The following is an 18,369-nucleotide window of genomic DNA, read 5'->3' on the forward strand; positions in this document are numbered from 1 at the left end:
TTAAAATAATGACTAGAGGAAAGAAAGAAATAGATTATCATTTGGAAAAACTTGAAATGACTTTTTTGGGTGATTTCTTAAATTGAACTAAAAGATAATTTGAAAAGGCCCTGTGAGAGGTTTGATTTGATTAGCAGTAGCCTTGACTTACCAATATTGGATTGAGCCATTCTAATGAAGCAATTCTTATTCTTAAGTTCTAAATTCTTAGAAGATTTCAAATGGAAAGTAATTTGTATGTCTTTTTTTTTTTTTTAAGATTTTTATTTATTTATCTGACAGAGAGAGAGAGAGATCACAAGTAGGCAGAGAGAGAGGTAGAAGCATGCTCCCTGCCAAGCAGAGAGCCCAATACGGAACTCGATCCCAGGACCCTGAGATCATGGCCTGAGCTGAAGGCAGAGGCTTAACCCACTGAGCCATCCAGGCGTCCCGTAATTTGTATGTCTTATGGCTGTTTCCAACAACTCAAGATTTGTTATCACTGATGTAAACAAAAATCAAGTGTATAGGGACACCTGGGTGGCTCATTCGATTAAGTGTCTGACTCTCGGTTTTAGCTCAGGTCATGGTCTCAGGGTGGTAGCAGCGAACCCCAAGTTAGCCTCCCACACTCAGTGGGGAGTCTGTTTGGAATTCTCTCTCTTTTCCCTCTCCACCTGCATATTCTCTCTCTTTCTGAAATAAATAAATCTAAAAAATTTTTTAGGTTTTTTTTTTTAGATTTATTTATTTGACACAGAGAGAGATCACAGGTAGGCAGAGAGACAGGCAGAGGGAGAAGGGGAAGCAGGCTCCCCACTGAGCAGAGAGCCCAATGTGAGGCTCGATCCCAGGACCCTGAGATCATGACCTGACCTGAAGGTAGAGGTTTAACTCATTGAGCCACCCAGGTGCCCCCCCAAAATTTAGTTTATAATTAGAAAACAGGTTGGTGGTAATGACCATAATAAGTGACTTGACTACTTGACATTCAGTTTTTGAGACTGAGAAAAGACAGTATCAGAAGCTGTCTTGGTTTGGGGATGAGAAAGAGGGTAAAGTATTGATGGGAGAGGGAGGACTACCTAGGAGGAACTCAGTCACATGTTGCTGCATGTAACCACTTAGACCAGATGTTGACACATTATGCATAGGTCAGTGTAACCTGCTGCTTGTTTTGTAGATATTTAATAGAATACAACCATGTCCATTAATTTATATATTTGCTTATCACAATAGCAAAGTTTAGTAGACAAAGACTTTATGGTCCACATTGCCAAAAATATTTGCTATATAGCCCTTCTTAGAAAGAAAAAGTTAAGTGTAGGGGCTCCTGGCTGGCTCAGTTGGTGGAGTATGCAACTTTTTGATTTTTAGGATTATAAATTCAAACCCCACATTGGGTGTAGAGATTACTTAAAAAATAATAATAAAATCAAATATTTTTTTTTTTTTTTTAAAGCAAGTTTTTTTTTTTTTTTTTTTAAAGATTTTATTTATTTATTCGACAGAGATCACAAGTAGGCAGAGAGGCAGGCAGAGAGAGAGAGAGAGAGGAGGAAGCAGGCTCCCTGCTGAGCAGAGAGCCCGATGTGGGACTCGATCCCAGGACCCTGAGATCATGACCTGAGCCGAAGGCAGCGGCTTAACCCACTGAGCCACCCAGGCGCCCTAAAATCAAATATTTTTAAAAAAGAAAAATTTTGGGATCAATGTTTTCACCTATACTCGTTTTTTTTGTTGTTGAAAGTAAAAACATAAACTTTCTCTTAATGTTATTTGAAAAGTTCAAAATGAACTGCTGTGACTTAAAAAATTAAAGCAGGAATATTATTGAATATTCTTTTTATTAAAAAACACCATATCCTATTCTTGACAGTCACTGCCCTAGATTATATGTGGTTTTATTTACAAAGCAGAAAGAATACTTTCCTAAGGGACAAATATACAGTGGCTTTATTCTGATACTTTGACAAATGATAGTAAGAGACTTTTAAAGTGGTTATATTGTCATCAACCAAAATAGTAATTTGAAATTTTATGAGCACATATTCTTCCTTCCCAAGTCTACATCCAGTGAACTGAGAGGTGAGCGTCAGGTAGGGTAAATCAAGCTTTAGGGAAAGATAAAAGAGTTGAAGGTGGTAGTGGGTTCTGAACATTGTATATTTTGTATTATTTCTGTTACATAATTCTGGGAATGACTGTAACTTTGCAACCATGCATGACAGACTCCTGGTTAAGTAATTGGTTAACAGACACTTCTGGATTTTTGTTTTTAAACTGTAAGTAGAACTTAGATAAACAGCTTGGTGACTTTTAGAATGATTTTTATTTGTTTTGGACAGAGAGAGCATGGGGTGGGAGGGGAGGGCAGAGGGAAAGAGAGAATCTTACACCCAGCTCTACACCCAGCCCACAGTCTGTTGCAGGTCTTGATTTCACAACTCTTGAGATCATGACTTGAGCCAAAATCAAGAGTCTGATGCTTAACTGACTGAGCCACCCAGGTGCCCTAGAATGGTTGTTTTTGTAATGACCAGATATACCTGGAGTTTTAATGGTTAATTTTATATTGTGGGTTTTGAATACAAGGTTATTTGTTTTGGTGTGTTTGTCTTTGTTTCAGTGTTCTCACTGACTCACAAGTGTTTTCCTTTATTTTAGGAAGCTGAGCAAGCAAGAACAGACTACTTCATTAGGACACTCTTACTTGAATTTCAAAATGTAAGTATTTTCCATTTAGAGATGGTTTCTAAGGATAGTTTTTAAAGAGAAGACATATAAATTGTATGCCATCTTATCTTGCATAGTTAAGGAAGTTTGTTAATTATTTCTCTTACGTAAGATAATAAAGAAGAAAATCAGAGTATAGTGTTTTATTATTTTTAGCTGTTAGCTTATCCAATTAGATAAAGTAATATAAATTTTAACTTTTAAAACAATTTTCCTAAATTAAATTTACTATACTTGGAATATTTGGTTCTTTGCTGCAAATATTTTTCCTCTATTACAGTTAGCAGATTATAGCATTGTTTACAAAATTATTACCCACTTTTGCTAGTTTACAACTTTTTTAGAAACAAACCACCATCAAAGCTAAGTTTTCATTTAGATATATATTTTTCTTATTTGAGGCCTTTGGCTTCAGTGTGTCAGATCAATATAAAAATGTTAATTTTCTAGGAAGAAATCAAAGAAAATCTGATGGACATTAGAGAATGCTATTGGCTTCTCCCTCGATCTCTGTATTTTTATTTTAATTTTTGAAAGCATTATGAAAAATTAAACATAGCCATCAAGTGCATCAGTCTTCCTCAATTATTATTTTCGTAAACAAATTTATACCTCCTACCTTCTGGTTTACAAGTAGACATGGTTCCAGCACTCCATACTTTGAGACATACGTTGATCTAAAATAAGGAAATGGATTGGGGTTAGACATGTTAGTTTCTAATTTTCTTTTTCAGTTTAAACATTCTGTTAGTCCTCTATTTACAATAGATTTGAATACAAGTCTATATTGCTCAAACATTTACTGTGAATTACTTAAAGAATATGCGTAGTGTAAGGGTTAAAGTGCATACTCTGGAGATGCCTGGGTTCAGATCCCGCATTTGTCACTTGATGTGAAACATTAGGCAAGTTATTTAATCTTTCTGTCTTGATTTCCTTACCTATAAAATGTGGATAGTATTAACAGTACCTTCCTCATACCATCATGTAGAGAATAAATAATTTTTATATGTGAAGGCCTTATATAAATACTTGGTATATGAGAGTCAATAAATGTAGTTATCATTTCTTTTTTTAAAGCATTGTTAAATACCACATAAATATCTTATAAATGACAGTCAAGTGAGATGTGTGGCTTTTCTGTGTGCTTTAAAATGTGTAATATCTTTTTATAACTGCTGAATTTCTGTTATTCTTGAAGGAATCGCGTAGGCTATATCAATTTCATTATGTGAACTGGCCAGACCATGATGTTCCCACATCATTTGATTCTATTCTGGACATGATAAGCTTAATGAGGAAATACCAAGAACATGAAGATGTGCCTATTTGTATTCATTGCAGGTACAAAAGAATTTTCTAAATATTTAAATACTTTGAAATATAAGTGGCATTATTAATATGGGTGATGTTTGATATTTTAAAACCTAATTTATAGAATTGCCAAGTGAGATAGGTCATTATATTGGTTTCCAAATAGTAAAACCTTTCTGAATCCTGAGGCAGTTTTTAATTTTTAATTTACATTATATTTCTTCTAAAAGACTTAGAAATATAGTACATGTTTCAGAAAACTGCTATCAGTTTCTTTAAGTGACTTGTATCTGCATTCACATTTGCTATAAAGAGTGAATGAAATTTCTGAGACTCAGAAATTAACTGGTTAAAGAGTTCAGAGATTTTTTTAATGGAGACAGAATACCAAAGATAGTTTTTCTTATCCAGTAGGTCTGATTGTAATGTTTATTCGTGATTGGAAAGGCTGCTATTTATTTATGGGCCAAAAAGGTGACATGCTGATGGACATGTGGTAATCAGTTGACAACTTGGTTAATTAAAAAATATTTTTCTATAGTTAATTCAGTGGTTAGTTGACGATTTAATTAAGTAGTTGACTGTTTTAAGAAGAGAAAAATCTAATTATAGAAATTGCTTTGACTTGACTTCTTCACAGATTCATCACAATCATTTTTTGTTCTGTGTTGCCCAGTGTACATAGTTCATAAATCCAATTTGATAGGAAGGTTTTCATTTAAAAAATGAAGTAGACCATTTAATATTTTTAAATAGCCCAAAATAGTATTTTAACTGTAGTGACTTAGAAAACACATACATAAAAGGAAGAAGTCACAATTCCAGTAGAGGTGCTCATTGTTAAAATTTCAGTATATGTCCTTCAGTTTGTGTCCACACAGTGTATGCGTGCTTAGTATTTAAAGAATGTTTCCCCACGTAATATAATTGTGTACATTTTTTCCCTAAATCATGTAACTGTTCTTTCTGCAATGAATTATGACTACCCTATATTTTATATTTAACTTTCATTCCTTGGCATTTACTACCCCTCCCCATCCTTTTTCATCTATTTTAACTGTTTAAAACATTTATTTATTTTAAAAGATTTTATTTATTTGTCAGAGAGAGTGAGAGTGCACAAGCAGGCGGGGAGCAACAGGCAAAGGGGGAAACAGACTCCCCACTAAGCAGGGAGCCCAATGTGGGGCTTGATTCAGGACCCTGGGATCATGACCCGAGCCAAAGGCAGATGCTTAACAGACTGAGCCACCCTGGCATCCCCTTTTTTCATCTATTTTAAACAATAGTTTAAATGTCCAAGTGGCTCTTTTCATGGTGCAATCTTTGAGCACATCTGTAATTACTTCATTGGGATAGATACAAGCAAATGTAATTTCTAAGTAAAAGACCATGAACTTTTTCATGCTTTTAATACATATTTTAAATTTTGTTACCCATAAAGCTAATGTTAATTATAATTAGTTTGTGGGGTGGCTGTGTTCCCGTACTCTCCCTAATACTGTTATCTTGTTTGATTTAATGCCGGCATGACAGGCTACCCTTTTTTTTTTAAAGATTTGATTTATTTATTTGAGAGAGAGTAAGAGAGAGCATGAAGGCGGGGAGGGTCAGAGGGAGAAGCAGACTCCCTGCCAAGCAGGGAGCCCAATACAGGACTCAATCCACGGACTCCAGGATCATGACCTGAGCTGAAGGCAGTTGCTTAACCAACTGAGCTACCCAGGCTCCCTTTTTTTTTTTCTTGGTTGTTTATATTCTTTTGTCAATTGCTTGTTTGTATACTTCGCCAGTTATTTCATAGCAGGCATTTATCTCTTAACAATTATGTTATAAACTCTTCATTTATCTTTATATATTCATTTATCTTCATTTATCTATATATATTTATATAACTAAAAGTTAACAACTTTTAGTCGTGTTGTCAGTAGCATGGTTTTTAAGTGGTTTTTATTCTGCCAATCTTTTGCCACAGATAAATTTTAAGTTGTATGAGGTCAGAGTTATGAATCGTCATTTATGAGTTCCATCCATTGGGATGCTTAGAGAGTCCTTCTGTGATAGTAATACATAAACTGTCTTTTTAGCACTTCTATAGGTTTTTTTGTAAACCTAATCCATCTGGAGTTTTTTTATGATAAAGGTATGAGGTACGAATCCAGGTTTTGCTCTTGTTAGGCTTACATTCCCCGTATCATTTATTGAATGGTCTAATCTTTACCCTTTCATGGGAGACTCCACCATTATGTAATACATACATATACTCAGATCTGTTTCTGAATTTTGGCAGTGTGTTTTATCAGTCTGGTTGTGTATATCTTTGTGTGACTTTAGTCACACTTTTAACCGTCAGATTTTAAATATATGTCATTTAACCCCTAGTAACTCAATGCAGTAATCTAGAAATGTTTTGATGTGAGGAATTGATAAATGTATCAACAGTTAAAAATTAATATTATGGATTAGTAAGAGCTTTTTAAAGATTACATTAAGTTGCTTATAGATTTATTTTATCAGGAAATCTTAGATGACATGTTTGACAAACTACTGATATTTCTAAAGGTTCCAAAATATGCATTAAAATGCTACCCAACTTTTTTTCTATCTAAAAACTACTCTGGTGATGTCAGTAATGTCTTCAGTTACTCACAGTGATTCCCAATCCTGAGATGCACGTCTCCTATCTCCCTCTAGTTGAGAGCAGTTGCTCTAATGTACTTTTGTCATATTTTTAAAAAAAAACCCTGCAGAATTTCACTTTACATTCTCTGGGTTCTATTAGTTCTTTAGGAGATGAGTACGTCACTCATCTTTGTTCTTCTGCTGAAATCACTGCTAGTGTTCAAACCAATTTCTAGGGCTTTGGTATTCCTCATCTTTTCTATACCTTTTGCAGATTGAAACGGTGTATTGTTTCCTCCTCTAAGGCACCAGAGCCATACTGGTGTGTGAAATTACATCCATACTGGATGTAAAATAAATTTCTCTCTTCAAGTTATTATGTTGGCTAGACAGGATTTTCTGAGATAGAATTAGATTTCCAAATTAAAAGCTACTAGATATTCTGTGAATCACTTAGGTGTTCTCTGAATGTTAGAAGTTCCCTAAATTAAATAAACACAAGATGTAAATACTAATGTTTAAGATGTTTGCCATGCATATACTTTAAGATATGATTTGTTTACTGAAATAGTAGAATATTGTCAGGTTTCTTAAATGATTTTTTTTTTGCTACTAAAAATTAACATGTTCATCCACATTTATTTTATAGTTATTTTATGACAAAAATCAAATTGTTCTTTCAAACTTTATATTTATAGTGCAGGCTGTGGAAGAACAGGTGCCATCTGTGCCATAGATTATACGTGGAATTTACTAAAAGCTGGGGTAAGAATCATTTTTATATAGCATTATATTCAGTTGATCTGTTATTATTTTCCAACTTAAGGGTAAAATGTAGTAAATTACAGCATGTGTTTCATTATGTTACTTCTTTAGAAATAGCTTTACTATGTAAGAAAAAAGGTAATAGAACTGGAAAAGGTATCAATGATGTATGTTACGTTGAGATAATTTGTGAGGCAGAAAAGTAAACATGTTACCATCCCTTGTTCTATGTGAATTGACACCTAGATTTAGAATGGAAACTCCAGGTTGACTTTTCCAAATACAGAATCCTCATTGCCTTTTATATTTATTCTAGGTGTAAGTATAATCAGTTCAGTAAATATTTATGCCTAAATGGAAATACTATTTTATAGCGGTTAAGGATATTGAGTTTGGAGCCGAACTGCCCAGATTAAAATTCAGTCATTTACTGTCTGTGGGATTTGGGTTCAGTTACTTAATTTCATTGTGCCTCAGTTTTTTCAATATTAAAATATTAAATTTTAATTAACTTAAAATTTAATTAAATTTAATTAATATTAAAATATTAATAACTTGTAAAAAATAAATAAACCTTTGTAAAGTTCCTAGAACTATGTGTGTCCTACAAATAGCAAGTGCTCAGTTCAGTGTTAGTTTTCATTAAAACTGGTGTTAATTGTTGTTACTACCGCTACTATTTCAAAGACGTTGTGTTCAATACTATGGAGGATATAGAGATAAATAAAACATAGCCCTTATTACAGATTTGAAAAACATTAGGTTGTCTCATTGTATGTAGATTTGCTTCTCTTGCTCATTCTGTAGTACTCATTTTCAATGCACTATTTCTTACAGCTTTTTAAAAAAATTATTTTTTTAAACAGTATGTCCAACATAGGCTTGAAGTCACAACCCCAAGATCAAGAGTCACATACTCTACTCACTGAGCCAGCCAGGCTTTCCCCTTTTGTAGCTTTAAGGTGTGTTTCTGTGAATATGTCAATTTTTATTTTATATCAAATAGGATTAATAAAATATTTAGGGTTTTTTCATTCTAACTTCTTTCCTCCCTCTATTCCTTCTTTTTTCCCCTGCCTTAACATTTTTGAGTGTTGCTAGGGAATATTTAAATTTTAAATTTTCTTCAAAAGCCCTCTGGGGTTAAATTTTATTTTTGTATTCCTCAAAAATGTAATCATCACCTGATACTCAAATGAAAAAAAATTTTTTTAAAGATTTTATTTATTTATTTGACAGAGAGAGAGCACAAGTAGGCAGAGAGGCAGGCAGAGAGAGAGGAAGAAGCAGGCTCCCCACTGAGCAGAGAGCCTGATGCGGGGCTCGATCCCAGGACCCTGGGATCATGACCTGAGCCGAAGGCAGAGGCTTTAACCCACTGAGCCACCCAGGCGCCCCTCAAATGAAAATCTTTAATTGAACAAAATTTAACTAGGATTCTAACCCATTTTTAACATGAAGGTCAAAGATTAAAAATGGGATGGAAAGAGGCATTTAAATAAATGCCAGTAAGCAGAATAAACATCTGGTCATTCCAGGGACACCTGGGTGGCTCAGTGGGTTATAAACTTCTGCCTTCAGCTCAGGTCATGATTTCAGGGTCCTGGGATCAAGCCCTGCATCCGGCTCTCTGCTCTGCAGGGAGCTTGCTTCCCCCTCTGACTCTGCCTGCCTCTCTGCCTACTTGTGATCTCCCTCTCTGTCAAATAAATAAAATCTTAAAAAAATTTTTTTTTCAGGATTTTATTTATTGATGAGAGAGAGTGCATGCAGAAGCAGGGGGAAGGGGCAGAGGGAGAAGGAGAAGCAGACTCTGCTATCAGGGAGCCTGATGTCAGACTAGATTTGAGGACCCTGGATCATGACCCGAGCCGAAGGCAGACTCTTAACTGACTGAGCCACCCAGGCACCCTTTAAAAATCTTTTGAAGTATATAAGGACTCTCAAATAGTAAGCCTGGGAACCTTTTTTTTTTTTTTTTTTTTTAAAGATTTTTAATTTATTTGACACAGAGAGATCATAAGTAGGCAGAGAGGCTGGCAGAGAGAGATGGGGAAGCGGGGCTTCATCCCAGGACCCAACTTTCTTAGCTGGTCCTTACATAGCCAGCCCAGAAAGCAGTCACCTGTGGAATGAGTTCAAGCTCTATTATGTTTACAGACTGATTCCAGGTAGCCTTGTCCTCTTTCCTCCTTAAATACCTCTCCTTCTTTCTGTTTTAGGCTGTATCCACAACAAGTTTCTCAATTCCCCAAACCGATTATACATTTAATCTGCTGTGCTTAGGTGTATTTCCTTAACTTTTTACTCCACACACCAATCAGTGCTAGTCAGTGTTTTTATTCCCACTGCACTGCAGTTATACTGTGGCTGGGTACTTACTTGTTCACTACCTCACTAGCTTGACGGCTGAGGGTCCAGATTAACTTTCTGTCTATAATGCCAACAACAGTGTCTGATGGATGGTAGGTCATGCTCAGCAAATGTTTTCAGTCATTCAGCATGTATAGAAGGTCTGTCTGAAACGTTAAAGGTCTATATGAAAGAGTTGATGTATTAAATTCTTTGTTTTAGAAAATACCAGAGGAATTTAATGTATTTAACTTAATACAAGAAATGAGAACACAAAGGCATTCTGCAGTGCAAACCAAGGTACTGTTTTTTGTTTCACTTTATAGACTGTATTTTTTTTTATGCCTTCTTGGTTTGTTTTTTGTTTTTGTTTTTCCAAATGTCTTTCCCTTGTTTATTTTCCCCTGTTTATCATGTCATCTCCCTAATAGGAGCAGTATGAGCTTGTTCATAGAGCTATCGCCCAACTGTTTGAAAAACAGCTGCAACTATATGAAATTCATGGAGCGCAGAAACTTGCCGAAGGAGTGGTAGGTGTTCTTGGCCTATTAATTTTAGAAAACTTCTTTCTTTCTTTTCTTACTTTCTTTCTTTCCTCCTAGAAAACCAGCCTTTCTTTCTTTTCCTTCCTTCCTTCCTTTTTTCTTTTAATTTTTTTAGGTAATCTCTACACCCAGTATGGGGCTCAAACTTGACCCCAGGATCAAGAGTCCTATGCTCTACGACTGAGCCACCCAGGCACCCTGAAAACTTTTTTTACCAAGATGTAATATTTAGCTTTTTAACAGTCATCTATGTTTTACTGACATCAGTATATCTGTGACAGTTGTTCTTTTTATTTGACCTTGATTTTATTAACTCCTTTCCTTCTTCCTGTTTGCATCTCTCAATTGTCATGGATATTTAATGACTCCAGTACAAGTTAAATAATATTCAAAGTAGAATATAGTTAGAAAGATAGGTCTTGGGATGCCTGGGTGGCTCAGTTGGTTAAGCAGCTGCCTTCGGCTCAGGTCATGATCCCAGCGTGCTGGGATCGAGTCCCACATCAGGCTCCTTGCTCGGCGGGGAGCCTGCTTCTCCCTCTGCCTCTGCCTGTCATTCTGTCTGCCTGTGCTCGCTCTCTCCCCCCTTCTCTCTCTGATAAATAAATAAAATCTTTAAAAAAAAAATTCTTTAAAAAAAAAAAAAAAGAAAGATAGGTCTTATGTCAAAAATCTTTACTGTTTCACATACAAATTACTTCTAACAAAATTAACTGCATTGTTCTCTCTTTTCTTCTACCCCCCAACCTAAGTAATTTTAAGTTGATTCTACATGAATTAAATTGTGTTCTTGGTCATGATGATAAAAAGTGTTGTAGTTAATTTTGTAGGCTTTTTAATTAAGCAGAATTATAGCCTACAGTGAAGTCCCTTTTTGGCATGTATTTAGTTGTGTCATTTTAGCCTTAAAGATCTTATTGGACTTTGAGACATTTTGACTTGACAAAAATAGTTTGTTCTCATAGTGTTCTCATGTCTGCCTCTTTAGTTAGAAAAACTAGTTCTTTTATTTGCTGTCTTTCTGTAATCATCTTGTCCTTGAAAGTATTGAGTTATTTTTTTGATAAAATTTCTTTGTTTTTATCCCTGAACCTGATAGCCATCACATGATAAATCAACTTAGTCTCAATAACTGAAGTAAAATGAGGAAATAAGTTGTAAAATTTATAACCTTTGTTTCCTTTTTCTTCTTCACATTGTTTTTGGCATTTTCCCAGACTATATGTTTGAAATTTCTTGGTTTTATAAATGAGAGACTTATTACCAAATGCTGATCTCAGTGTCTTAATTTAATATTGATCCATGAGTTTTAGGGACTGTGTATTTCCTTTATTAGCCAAGTGATAATTATAGATTATTTTATAACTGGAAGCTTGCGTCCTTTGACCTCCTTTACCCATTTCACCCACCTCCCACCTCTGGCAAGCACCAATCTGTTCTTTTTATCTCTGAGTTCAGTTTTTTGTTTGTTTGTTCTTAGATTCCACAGATAGGTGAGATCATATGGTATTTGTCTTTCTCTGTTAGACTTCTTTCACTTAGTATAATGCTCTCAAGGTCCATCCCTGTTGCTGGAAATGCCAAGAATTCTTTCTTTTTTATGACTGAATGATATTCCATTGTGCGTATGTGTCACATTTTCTTTATCCATTCTTTGATAAATGGACATTTGGGTTGCTTTCATGTCTTGGCTCTTGTAACTAAGGCGACAGTGAACATGGTGGTACATGTGTCTTTTTGTTTTCACTTTCTTTTTTTTTTTTTTTTTTTTTAAAGATTTTATTTATTTTATTTGACAGACAGAGATTACAAATAGGCAGAGAGGCAGGCAGAGAGAGAGAGGAGGAAGCAGGCTCCCTGCCGAGCAGAGAGCCCGATGCGGGACTCGATCCCAGGACCCTGAGATCATGACCTGAGCCGAAGGCAGCGGCTTAACCCACTGAGCCACCCAGGCGCCCTGTTTTCACTTTCTTTAGATAAATACCCAGAAATGGGATTATTGGATCATATGATAGTTCTTTTTTTTTTTTTTTGAGGAACCTCCACATTGTTTCCATTCCATATAGCTGCACCAGTTTACATCCCCACCAACAGTGCATGAGGTTTTCCTTATCTCCACATCCTCTCTAACACTTGTTATTTCTTGTCTTTTTGATGCTAGCCATTCTAACAGGTATCCGGTCTCGTCGTGGTTCTGATTTGTATTTCCGTAATGATTAGTGATGTTGAACATATTTTCCTATATTCCTGTTGACGATCTGTATGTCCTCTTTGAAGAAATGTCTATTCAATTCTCCCATTTTTAATCAATTTGTTTGTTGGGTTTTTTTGCTATTCAGAATAGTTCTCTTATTTCATAGTTGCCTTTTCAATTTGTTGATAGTTTCCTTTGCTGTGTAGAAGCTTTTTAGTTTGATGTAGTCCCACTTGTAAACATTTTTGCTTTTGTTGTCTTTACTTGAAAATAATTTTAATGCAGTATTTAGTGTCTTCAAAGCTTTTAAGTGTATTTAAGTAATTTCTAGAAAATGATATGTGATAAATATTGCATTGCTCTTTCAACTTTGTTTTCTCATTATCTGATTGTTTTTAGGTTTTATTCCATAAATTAAACTTCCATTAGTCTGAATTTCACACTAGGATTATAATTGTGTTATAGAATGTTTCTGTCTGATACGTCAGAGGTTTACAGATAAGGAATAGAAGAAAGATGGTACGCATGTTACAGGATGAGATGAAATACCATCTTATGGCAGATTAATGGTTATTTCAAGCCTACTTTCTTATCTCATTGCCTGGTACATAGGAGACACCCACTAAATGTTTGCTAACTGAATTTAAAATGTTAGATTATGTCCTTGCATTTTAAAGCTGAAATGGTGACTGCTGGATTACCTCTGGGCGAGATGGGTTTCTATTTTGTAAAAAAGAAAAAGTTTTCCAAGGAATCGATTCTGAGAAAACTGTATTTGGTAAGAATAAATATATTGCCATATTGCCAAAGGTTGTATACTGTAGTGTCTGACACTGTGTAACTATATAACTCAGTGGATGAGTGGATTTGAAAAGGGGAAGGACAACTGAATAGAAGAAAAGATAGCTTTATCATTCTAGGTAATTTTTTGGTAGTGTCCTCTTAAGAAATCTTGCTTTCTAGGTATTTCTGAATCTAGTTGACTATTTTTATAGCAGGTTTATATGTGGTTGGAGACCATAAATCCCAGTCAGAAAAAAATTGGGATCTAAAAAGTTGGAGAGAATCATCTTGGAACTGTGTGGTTGAGTAAAATGATTAGAAATATATTACTTAATGTTTCTGAACCTATGTTGTGAGATACAGTTATAAATATATTTATTATTTCTCTGATTTAAAGGTAAAGTTTAAAAAAAAAAAACAGACAAAAAACTCTTAAAATGTTTGTTTCAGAATTACTTTCATAGTAATTTTGGTTGGAATGCTGATCAACAATATAAGACTCTACAATAAATGATATTTGCTAGAGATATTTACAACCAAGATGACTTTCCAGAGTAGGAGATCTAAAAAAGTTTATTCTGGAATTGAGTAGCCTATTGATCTGGGATTTAGAAACACTTCAGTAAGCAAATATCTGTAAGATGTACACATGCCTTTTTATCTCTTATATAAAAGACCAGTTATCAATACCAGGATTTTCAATTCTAGAATGATGGAGTAATAGCAACAATAGTTTGTGTTATCATCTTTCTGTTGTTATTGTATATTTTATTTATTTTTTAAGATTATTTATTTATTTATTTGACAGAGATCACAAGTAGGCAGAGAGGCAGGCAGAGAGAGAGAGGGGGAAGCAGGCTCACTGCTGAGCATGGAGCCCAATGCAATGCTCCATTCCAGGACCCCAGGATCATGATCTGAGCCAAAGACAGAGGCTTTAACCCACTGAGCCACCCAGGTGCCCCTGTACATTTTAGATGTGATACTGAATTCTGAGTATTTTTTCCTCAAATATAATGTCCTTTGTTTTTAAAGCACTTTGGTTTAATATTTATTTTGTTTTGCAGTTGGTAATATATCTTTTTAAGTATTTGATGATTAGGTTCATATCTTCTTTTGTGGCCTCTGATATGGCTGTTATGTAGTAAATATTAAGACATAAAATTAGTGAAATGAGTGAAGGTGGTCAAAGGAAAAAAAATAACTTTAGTAAGCTCTTCTTGAAACAAAAGAATATACTAGAACCTAATTTCAGTAGATTATTTAATTGCTAAAATTCCTTTCACCTTCAAAAGTTGGTGATTATTTCAGTTGGTAATAAAAGCCCCTTAAGAGAGCTATATACATTAGGACAAATGAGAAGACAAAAGCTATGTTAATATTGTCAGGAGATCTGAGTAGAGCAAACGTTACTATAGGAAAAATAAGGAATCTAAGAAGAACATTGTCCTATTTTGAAGTCCAGTAGCCAGGAGGATTTGTTCACGCTGTGCAGGCAGTGGTTCCCTGAGCTGCATTTCTATTCTACCACATTGATTTCTTTCATCAGATGAAATAAAGCATGTTCAAAAGTCTTACCTCCCCCCAGAGTTTGTTTTCCTCTTTTGGCCCTTTCTGTTAATGGTTCCACCATTCTCTCATTTATCCAGAATGAGGAATCCTTCATGACGCCTTCTTTCCGTCGTCATATTTGTTTGAAAATGCCCTTAATTTATCTTCTTACTCCCTTCCCACCGATTCCCTTCCATACTCTGTTCTTTTCTTTTTTCTTTTCAATATCTTATCTATCTCTCTTGTTTATTTTTAATGTATTATTTAGTTATTTGAGTGAGAGCGAGCAGGATTAGCAGTGGGGGTCAGAGGGAGAAGCAGACTCCCCACTGCGCAGGAAGCCCAATTTGGAGCTTGATTCCAAGACCCTGGGATCATGACATAAGCCGAAGGTGGATGGCCAACCCACTGAGCTACCCAAGCGCCCCTCTTACCTGTCTCTTAATGTCATTCTACATGCTGCCTTAATACTCTCAACTTCTTAATATTTTTCAGCTATATCCTTTTTTTTTTCAGCTATATTCTTAAGATTCAAGCCTACTTTCTTATCTCCGCTTTCACTACTTTATGATTTTATGATTACCCCTTTACTTCCTAATTTGGTAATATTACTAGACTATACATCTTGGAGTTAAGTACTAGTTACTTGACATTTTTTGTATCCCCTCTAGTGATTACTGTTTAGTGCATGTCTCATATTGATCCACATTGCCTTACCTACTATTCCAGAATCCAAAATGCTCTGAAAACCTAAAGTTGTAGGGAGGAGGGGAGAGAGAAGAGAAGGGGAAAAGAGAGGTGAGAGTGTTGATTTGGTATTACACTCATTTGACAGGAAAACCTGACTTGACTTGAGGCTGTTCTTATTGTACTATAAAAAATCGGTGTGTTTTACAGATTAGAAGCAGTTTCATATGGTTAACCTTTATTCAACCTACTTAATGTAAATGTGTACAGATTTTGCTACAAAAATATTAACTGTTATGGGACTGTGTAAGCAAATGAATTATCTTTATGATGCAAAGAATGTCTAAATTCTGGTGATGTTTGAGGATCTAAGTTTGGCATCCAAAAGACCTGATCTACCTGAGGCAATACCAATTTATATTTGTCTAGGTGTAATAATAATTAGTGCTCCCATTTCCGTTCGCAAAGAGCCCTGATTCGGACAATAGATTACCTGGTACCCTACCTTAGCAGATATCCCTACAAGAGATGCCTTTGTTATGGCTAGGTGACTTTAAGAGTGAAAATAGGTCAGAGTAAGATACATATTAAGATGCATAAAACTCTTCTAATACATCTGATTATGTGTCAGGAGACGGGGTGCACTGAAAATTGTGGAAAAGCTGAGATCTCTGTTTTCCTTAGTTGGGCATACTTAGTTAAAAAAAAGTCACTGGCAAGAAACAGTTACAAAGGCAGAGAAAGTGCTACGATGGACACAGTAAGAGTGTCTTTTGATGTAAAAAAAAAAAAAGGCAACTACAGTTTGAGAGTTCTTTAATCATAGTGTGTGTAAAGATAGCTTCTTTTCTTTAAAATTAATCTGAGATGTTGGCAAGGGTAAAAATCATTGTCTTCTGGCCTGTTAACATATCCTAGCCAGATAAAACTGAGTTACTTCCTTGAGGGTAAAACTAATTCAAGGCAGTGTTTTATGTATTAATTTCACAACTCTTCTATTCACAGTTCTAAACACAACCTAAGATTCTTTAAACTGTATTGACTCTGGAACATCCATGTGAAGGAATATTACTGGTCCTCGAGACCAGCAAGAACAAGGAAATCCCTGAATTGGGCTCTGTCTGCCTTTTTGGGGTTTATTTGGTTAGGGAGTGATACAAGGGCTATATATGCTAATGGAGCAGGGCACTCTGTGGTGATAAAGGGAGGGCAAAGAGTGATTGAAATGCAATCTGGGCCTGCTTAAAAGTACTAGATAGCAAGAGGAATCCCCCAAAATTGGGAAAAGTAAAAGATAGAAGCCTTATTTTGTTGGCTTTATCCCCCCTCTCTGTACATGTTTAGATTATACTGGTAGTGATGTCTGAAAAAGGTGGTATCTTTTTTTATCTTTATATTCTTGGAAATTTGTAGCATTTGAATAGCATTTATAGGAGCATTTGAAATGTGTTGAAAAGCCATGGTACACAATTAAGTTTTCAGTAACTGGAGATAGACTGGGTTTGTTTTTGTTTTTGTTTTAAGTTTATTTATTTATTTTTTAGTAATCTCTATCCAGTGTAGGGCTAAAACTCATGACCCCAAGATCAGGAGTCACATGCTCTTTTGATTGAGCCAGCCAGGAGTCCCAGACTGATTTTTTGTTTTGTTTTTTTTTTTTTAATCATTTAATTTTATTTATTTATTTATTTATATATTTCTAAAGATACATATGTATTTTTTATTAACATATAATGTATTATTTGCCCTAGGGGTACAGGTCTGTGAATCGTCAGGCTTATACACTGCACAGCACTCACTGTAGCACACCCTCCCCAAATGTCCATAACCCCACCCCCCTCTCCATACCACACCCCTCCACACACACCCCCGCATTTGTTGATATTAAGAGTCTCTTATGGTTTATCTACCTCCCAATCCCATCTTGTTTCATTTTTTCCTTACCTACCCTCAAACCCTCCACTTCGCCTTTCAAATTCCTCTATCAGGGAGATCATATGATAATTGATAGACTGTTCTTTGATACTAATTTTTCTCATTGAAGTTTGGCCCTCATTTAATCTAAAATATAGAGAATATAAAACTTTTTGTTGTTTGGGAAAATTGGCATTATTTTAAAAATTGAAAAGCCTAGAGGCAGTTTATGTGAAACATGAAAAAGGAGAATTATTTTTCTTCTAACTTTAATGAAGCATTTTTCCTCCCCTCTCAGGAGAATGAAATTAACACTGAAAATATGGTCAGCTCCATAGATCCTGACAAACAAGATTCTCCTCCTCCAAAACCACCAAGGACCCGCAGGTATTGTACGTCACATTTTCTTTGAAAGGATATTTTTATTTTACCCACTGTTAATTAAATTCTGATTATTTCCAAATTATTTTTATAACTTTTATCATTCTTTTGTCTTGGTTTTGGCATGTACATGGCAGCTGATTTGTTACTGGTGTACTAAAAATTCTGTTGCACTTTGGGTAAAATCTCAGTAGTACCCTGTACCAGAGTAGTGAACATAACCGTGAATTTATAGTAGCTCATATTTTGGTATGTAGTACAATTAAATTTTTAAATACTCTATAAAGATTTCAGTTTTTGCATAATGACTAAAAAAGTAATATTGTCAAAAATTGTATGCACATTAAAGAAATTAATAATATTATTAGCAAAGATGAGTTTGTTTCTCTCAGCATTTTATTACTTTCATACCAAACTCATTTGTAATAAAGTCAAGATATATTCTTGTATTCCTTTTTATTTCTTTTTTCTTTTAGGGTAGCTGCTAAGTCAGTTACGAGGTAGTATAGAAAGAATATAGGTAAAATCAGAAAGCTTTAGTTT

The 18,369-nt window shown here is 34.9% G+C and overlaps 2 protein-coding genes across 3 annotated transcripts in view; one reads left to right on the forward strand and one right to left on the reverse strand.

The window, feature by feature from the left end:
• PTPN12 (protein tyrosine phosphatase non-receptor type 12) overlaps nt 1-18,369 on the forward strand; it is a 93,528-nt gene that overhangs the window by 59,404 nt on the left and 15,755 nt on the right. For both annotated transcript variants that reach the window (XM_059170928.1, XM_059170929.1), the window contains exons 7-12: nt 2,650-2,709; nt 3,920-4,062; nt 7,353-7,419; nt 9,994-10,071; nt 10,203-10,301; nt 17,744-17,832. In XM_059170928.1, the coding sequence (XP_059026911.1) occupies nt 2,650-2,709; nt 3,920-4,062; nt 7,353-7,419; nt 9,994-10,071; nt 10,203-10,301; nt 17,744-17,832 (536 nt within the window). The remainder of the gene's footprint in view (nt 1-2,649; nt 2,710-3,919; nt 4,063-7,352; nt 7,420-9,993; nt 10,072-10,202; nt 10,302-17,743; nt 17,833-18,369) is intronic.
• The window catches only part of TMEM60 (transmembrane protein 60), a 216,442-nt gene that overhangs the window by 49,166 nt on the left and 148,907 nt on the right, over nt 1-18,369 (reverse strand). Inside the window, exon 3 of the mRNA XM_059170931.1 lies at nt 3,338-3,395. Within this exon, the coding sequence (XP_059026914.1) occupies nt 3,338-3,395 (58 nt within the window). The remainder of the gene's footprint in view (nt 1-3,337; nt 3,396-18,369) is intronic.

This window comes from Mustela lutreola, chromosome 4 (genome assembly GCF_030435805.1).
Source record: "Mustela lutreola isolate mMusLut2 chromosome 4, mMusLut2.pri, whole genome shotgun sequence".
Classification (NCBI taxonomy): Eukaryota; Metazoa; Chordata; class Mammalia; order Carnivora; family Mustelidae; genus Mustela; species Mustela lutreola.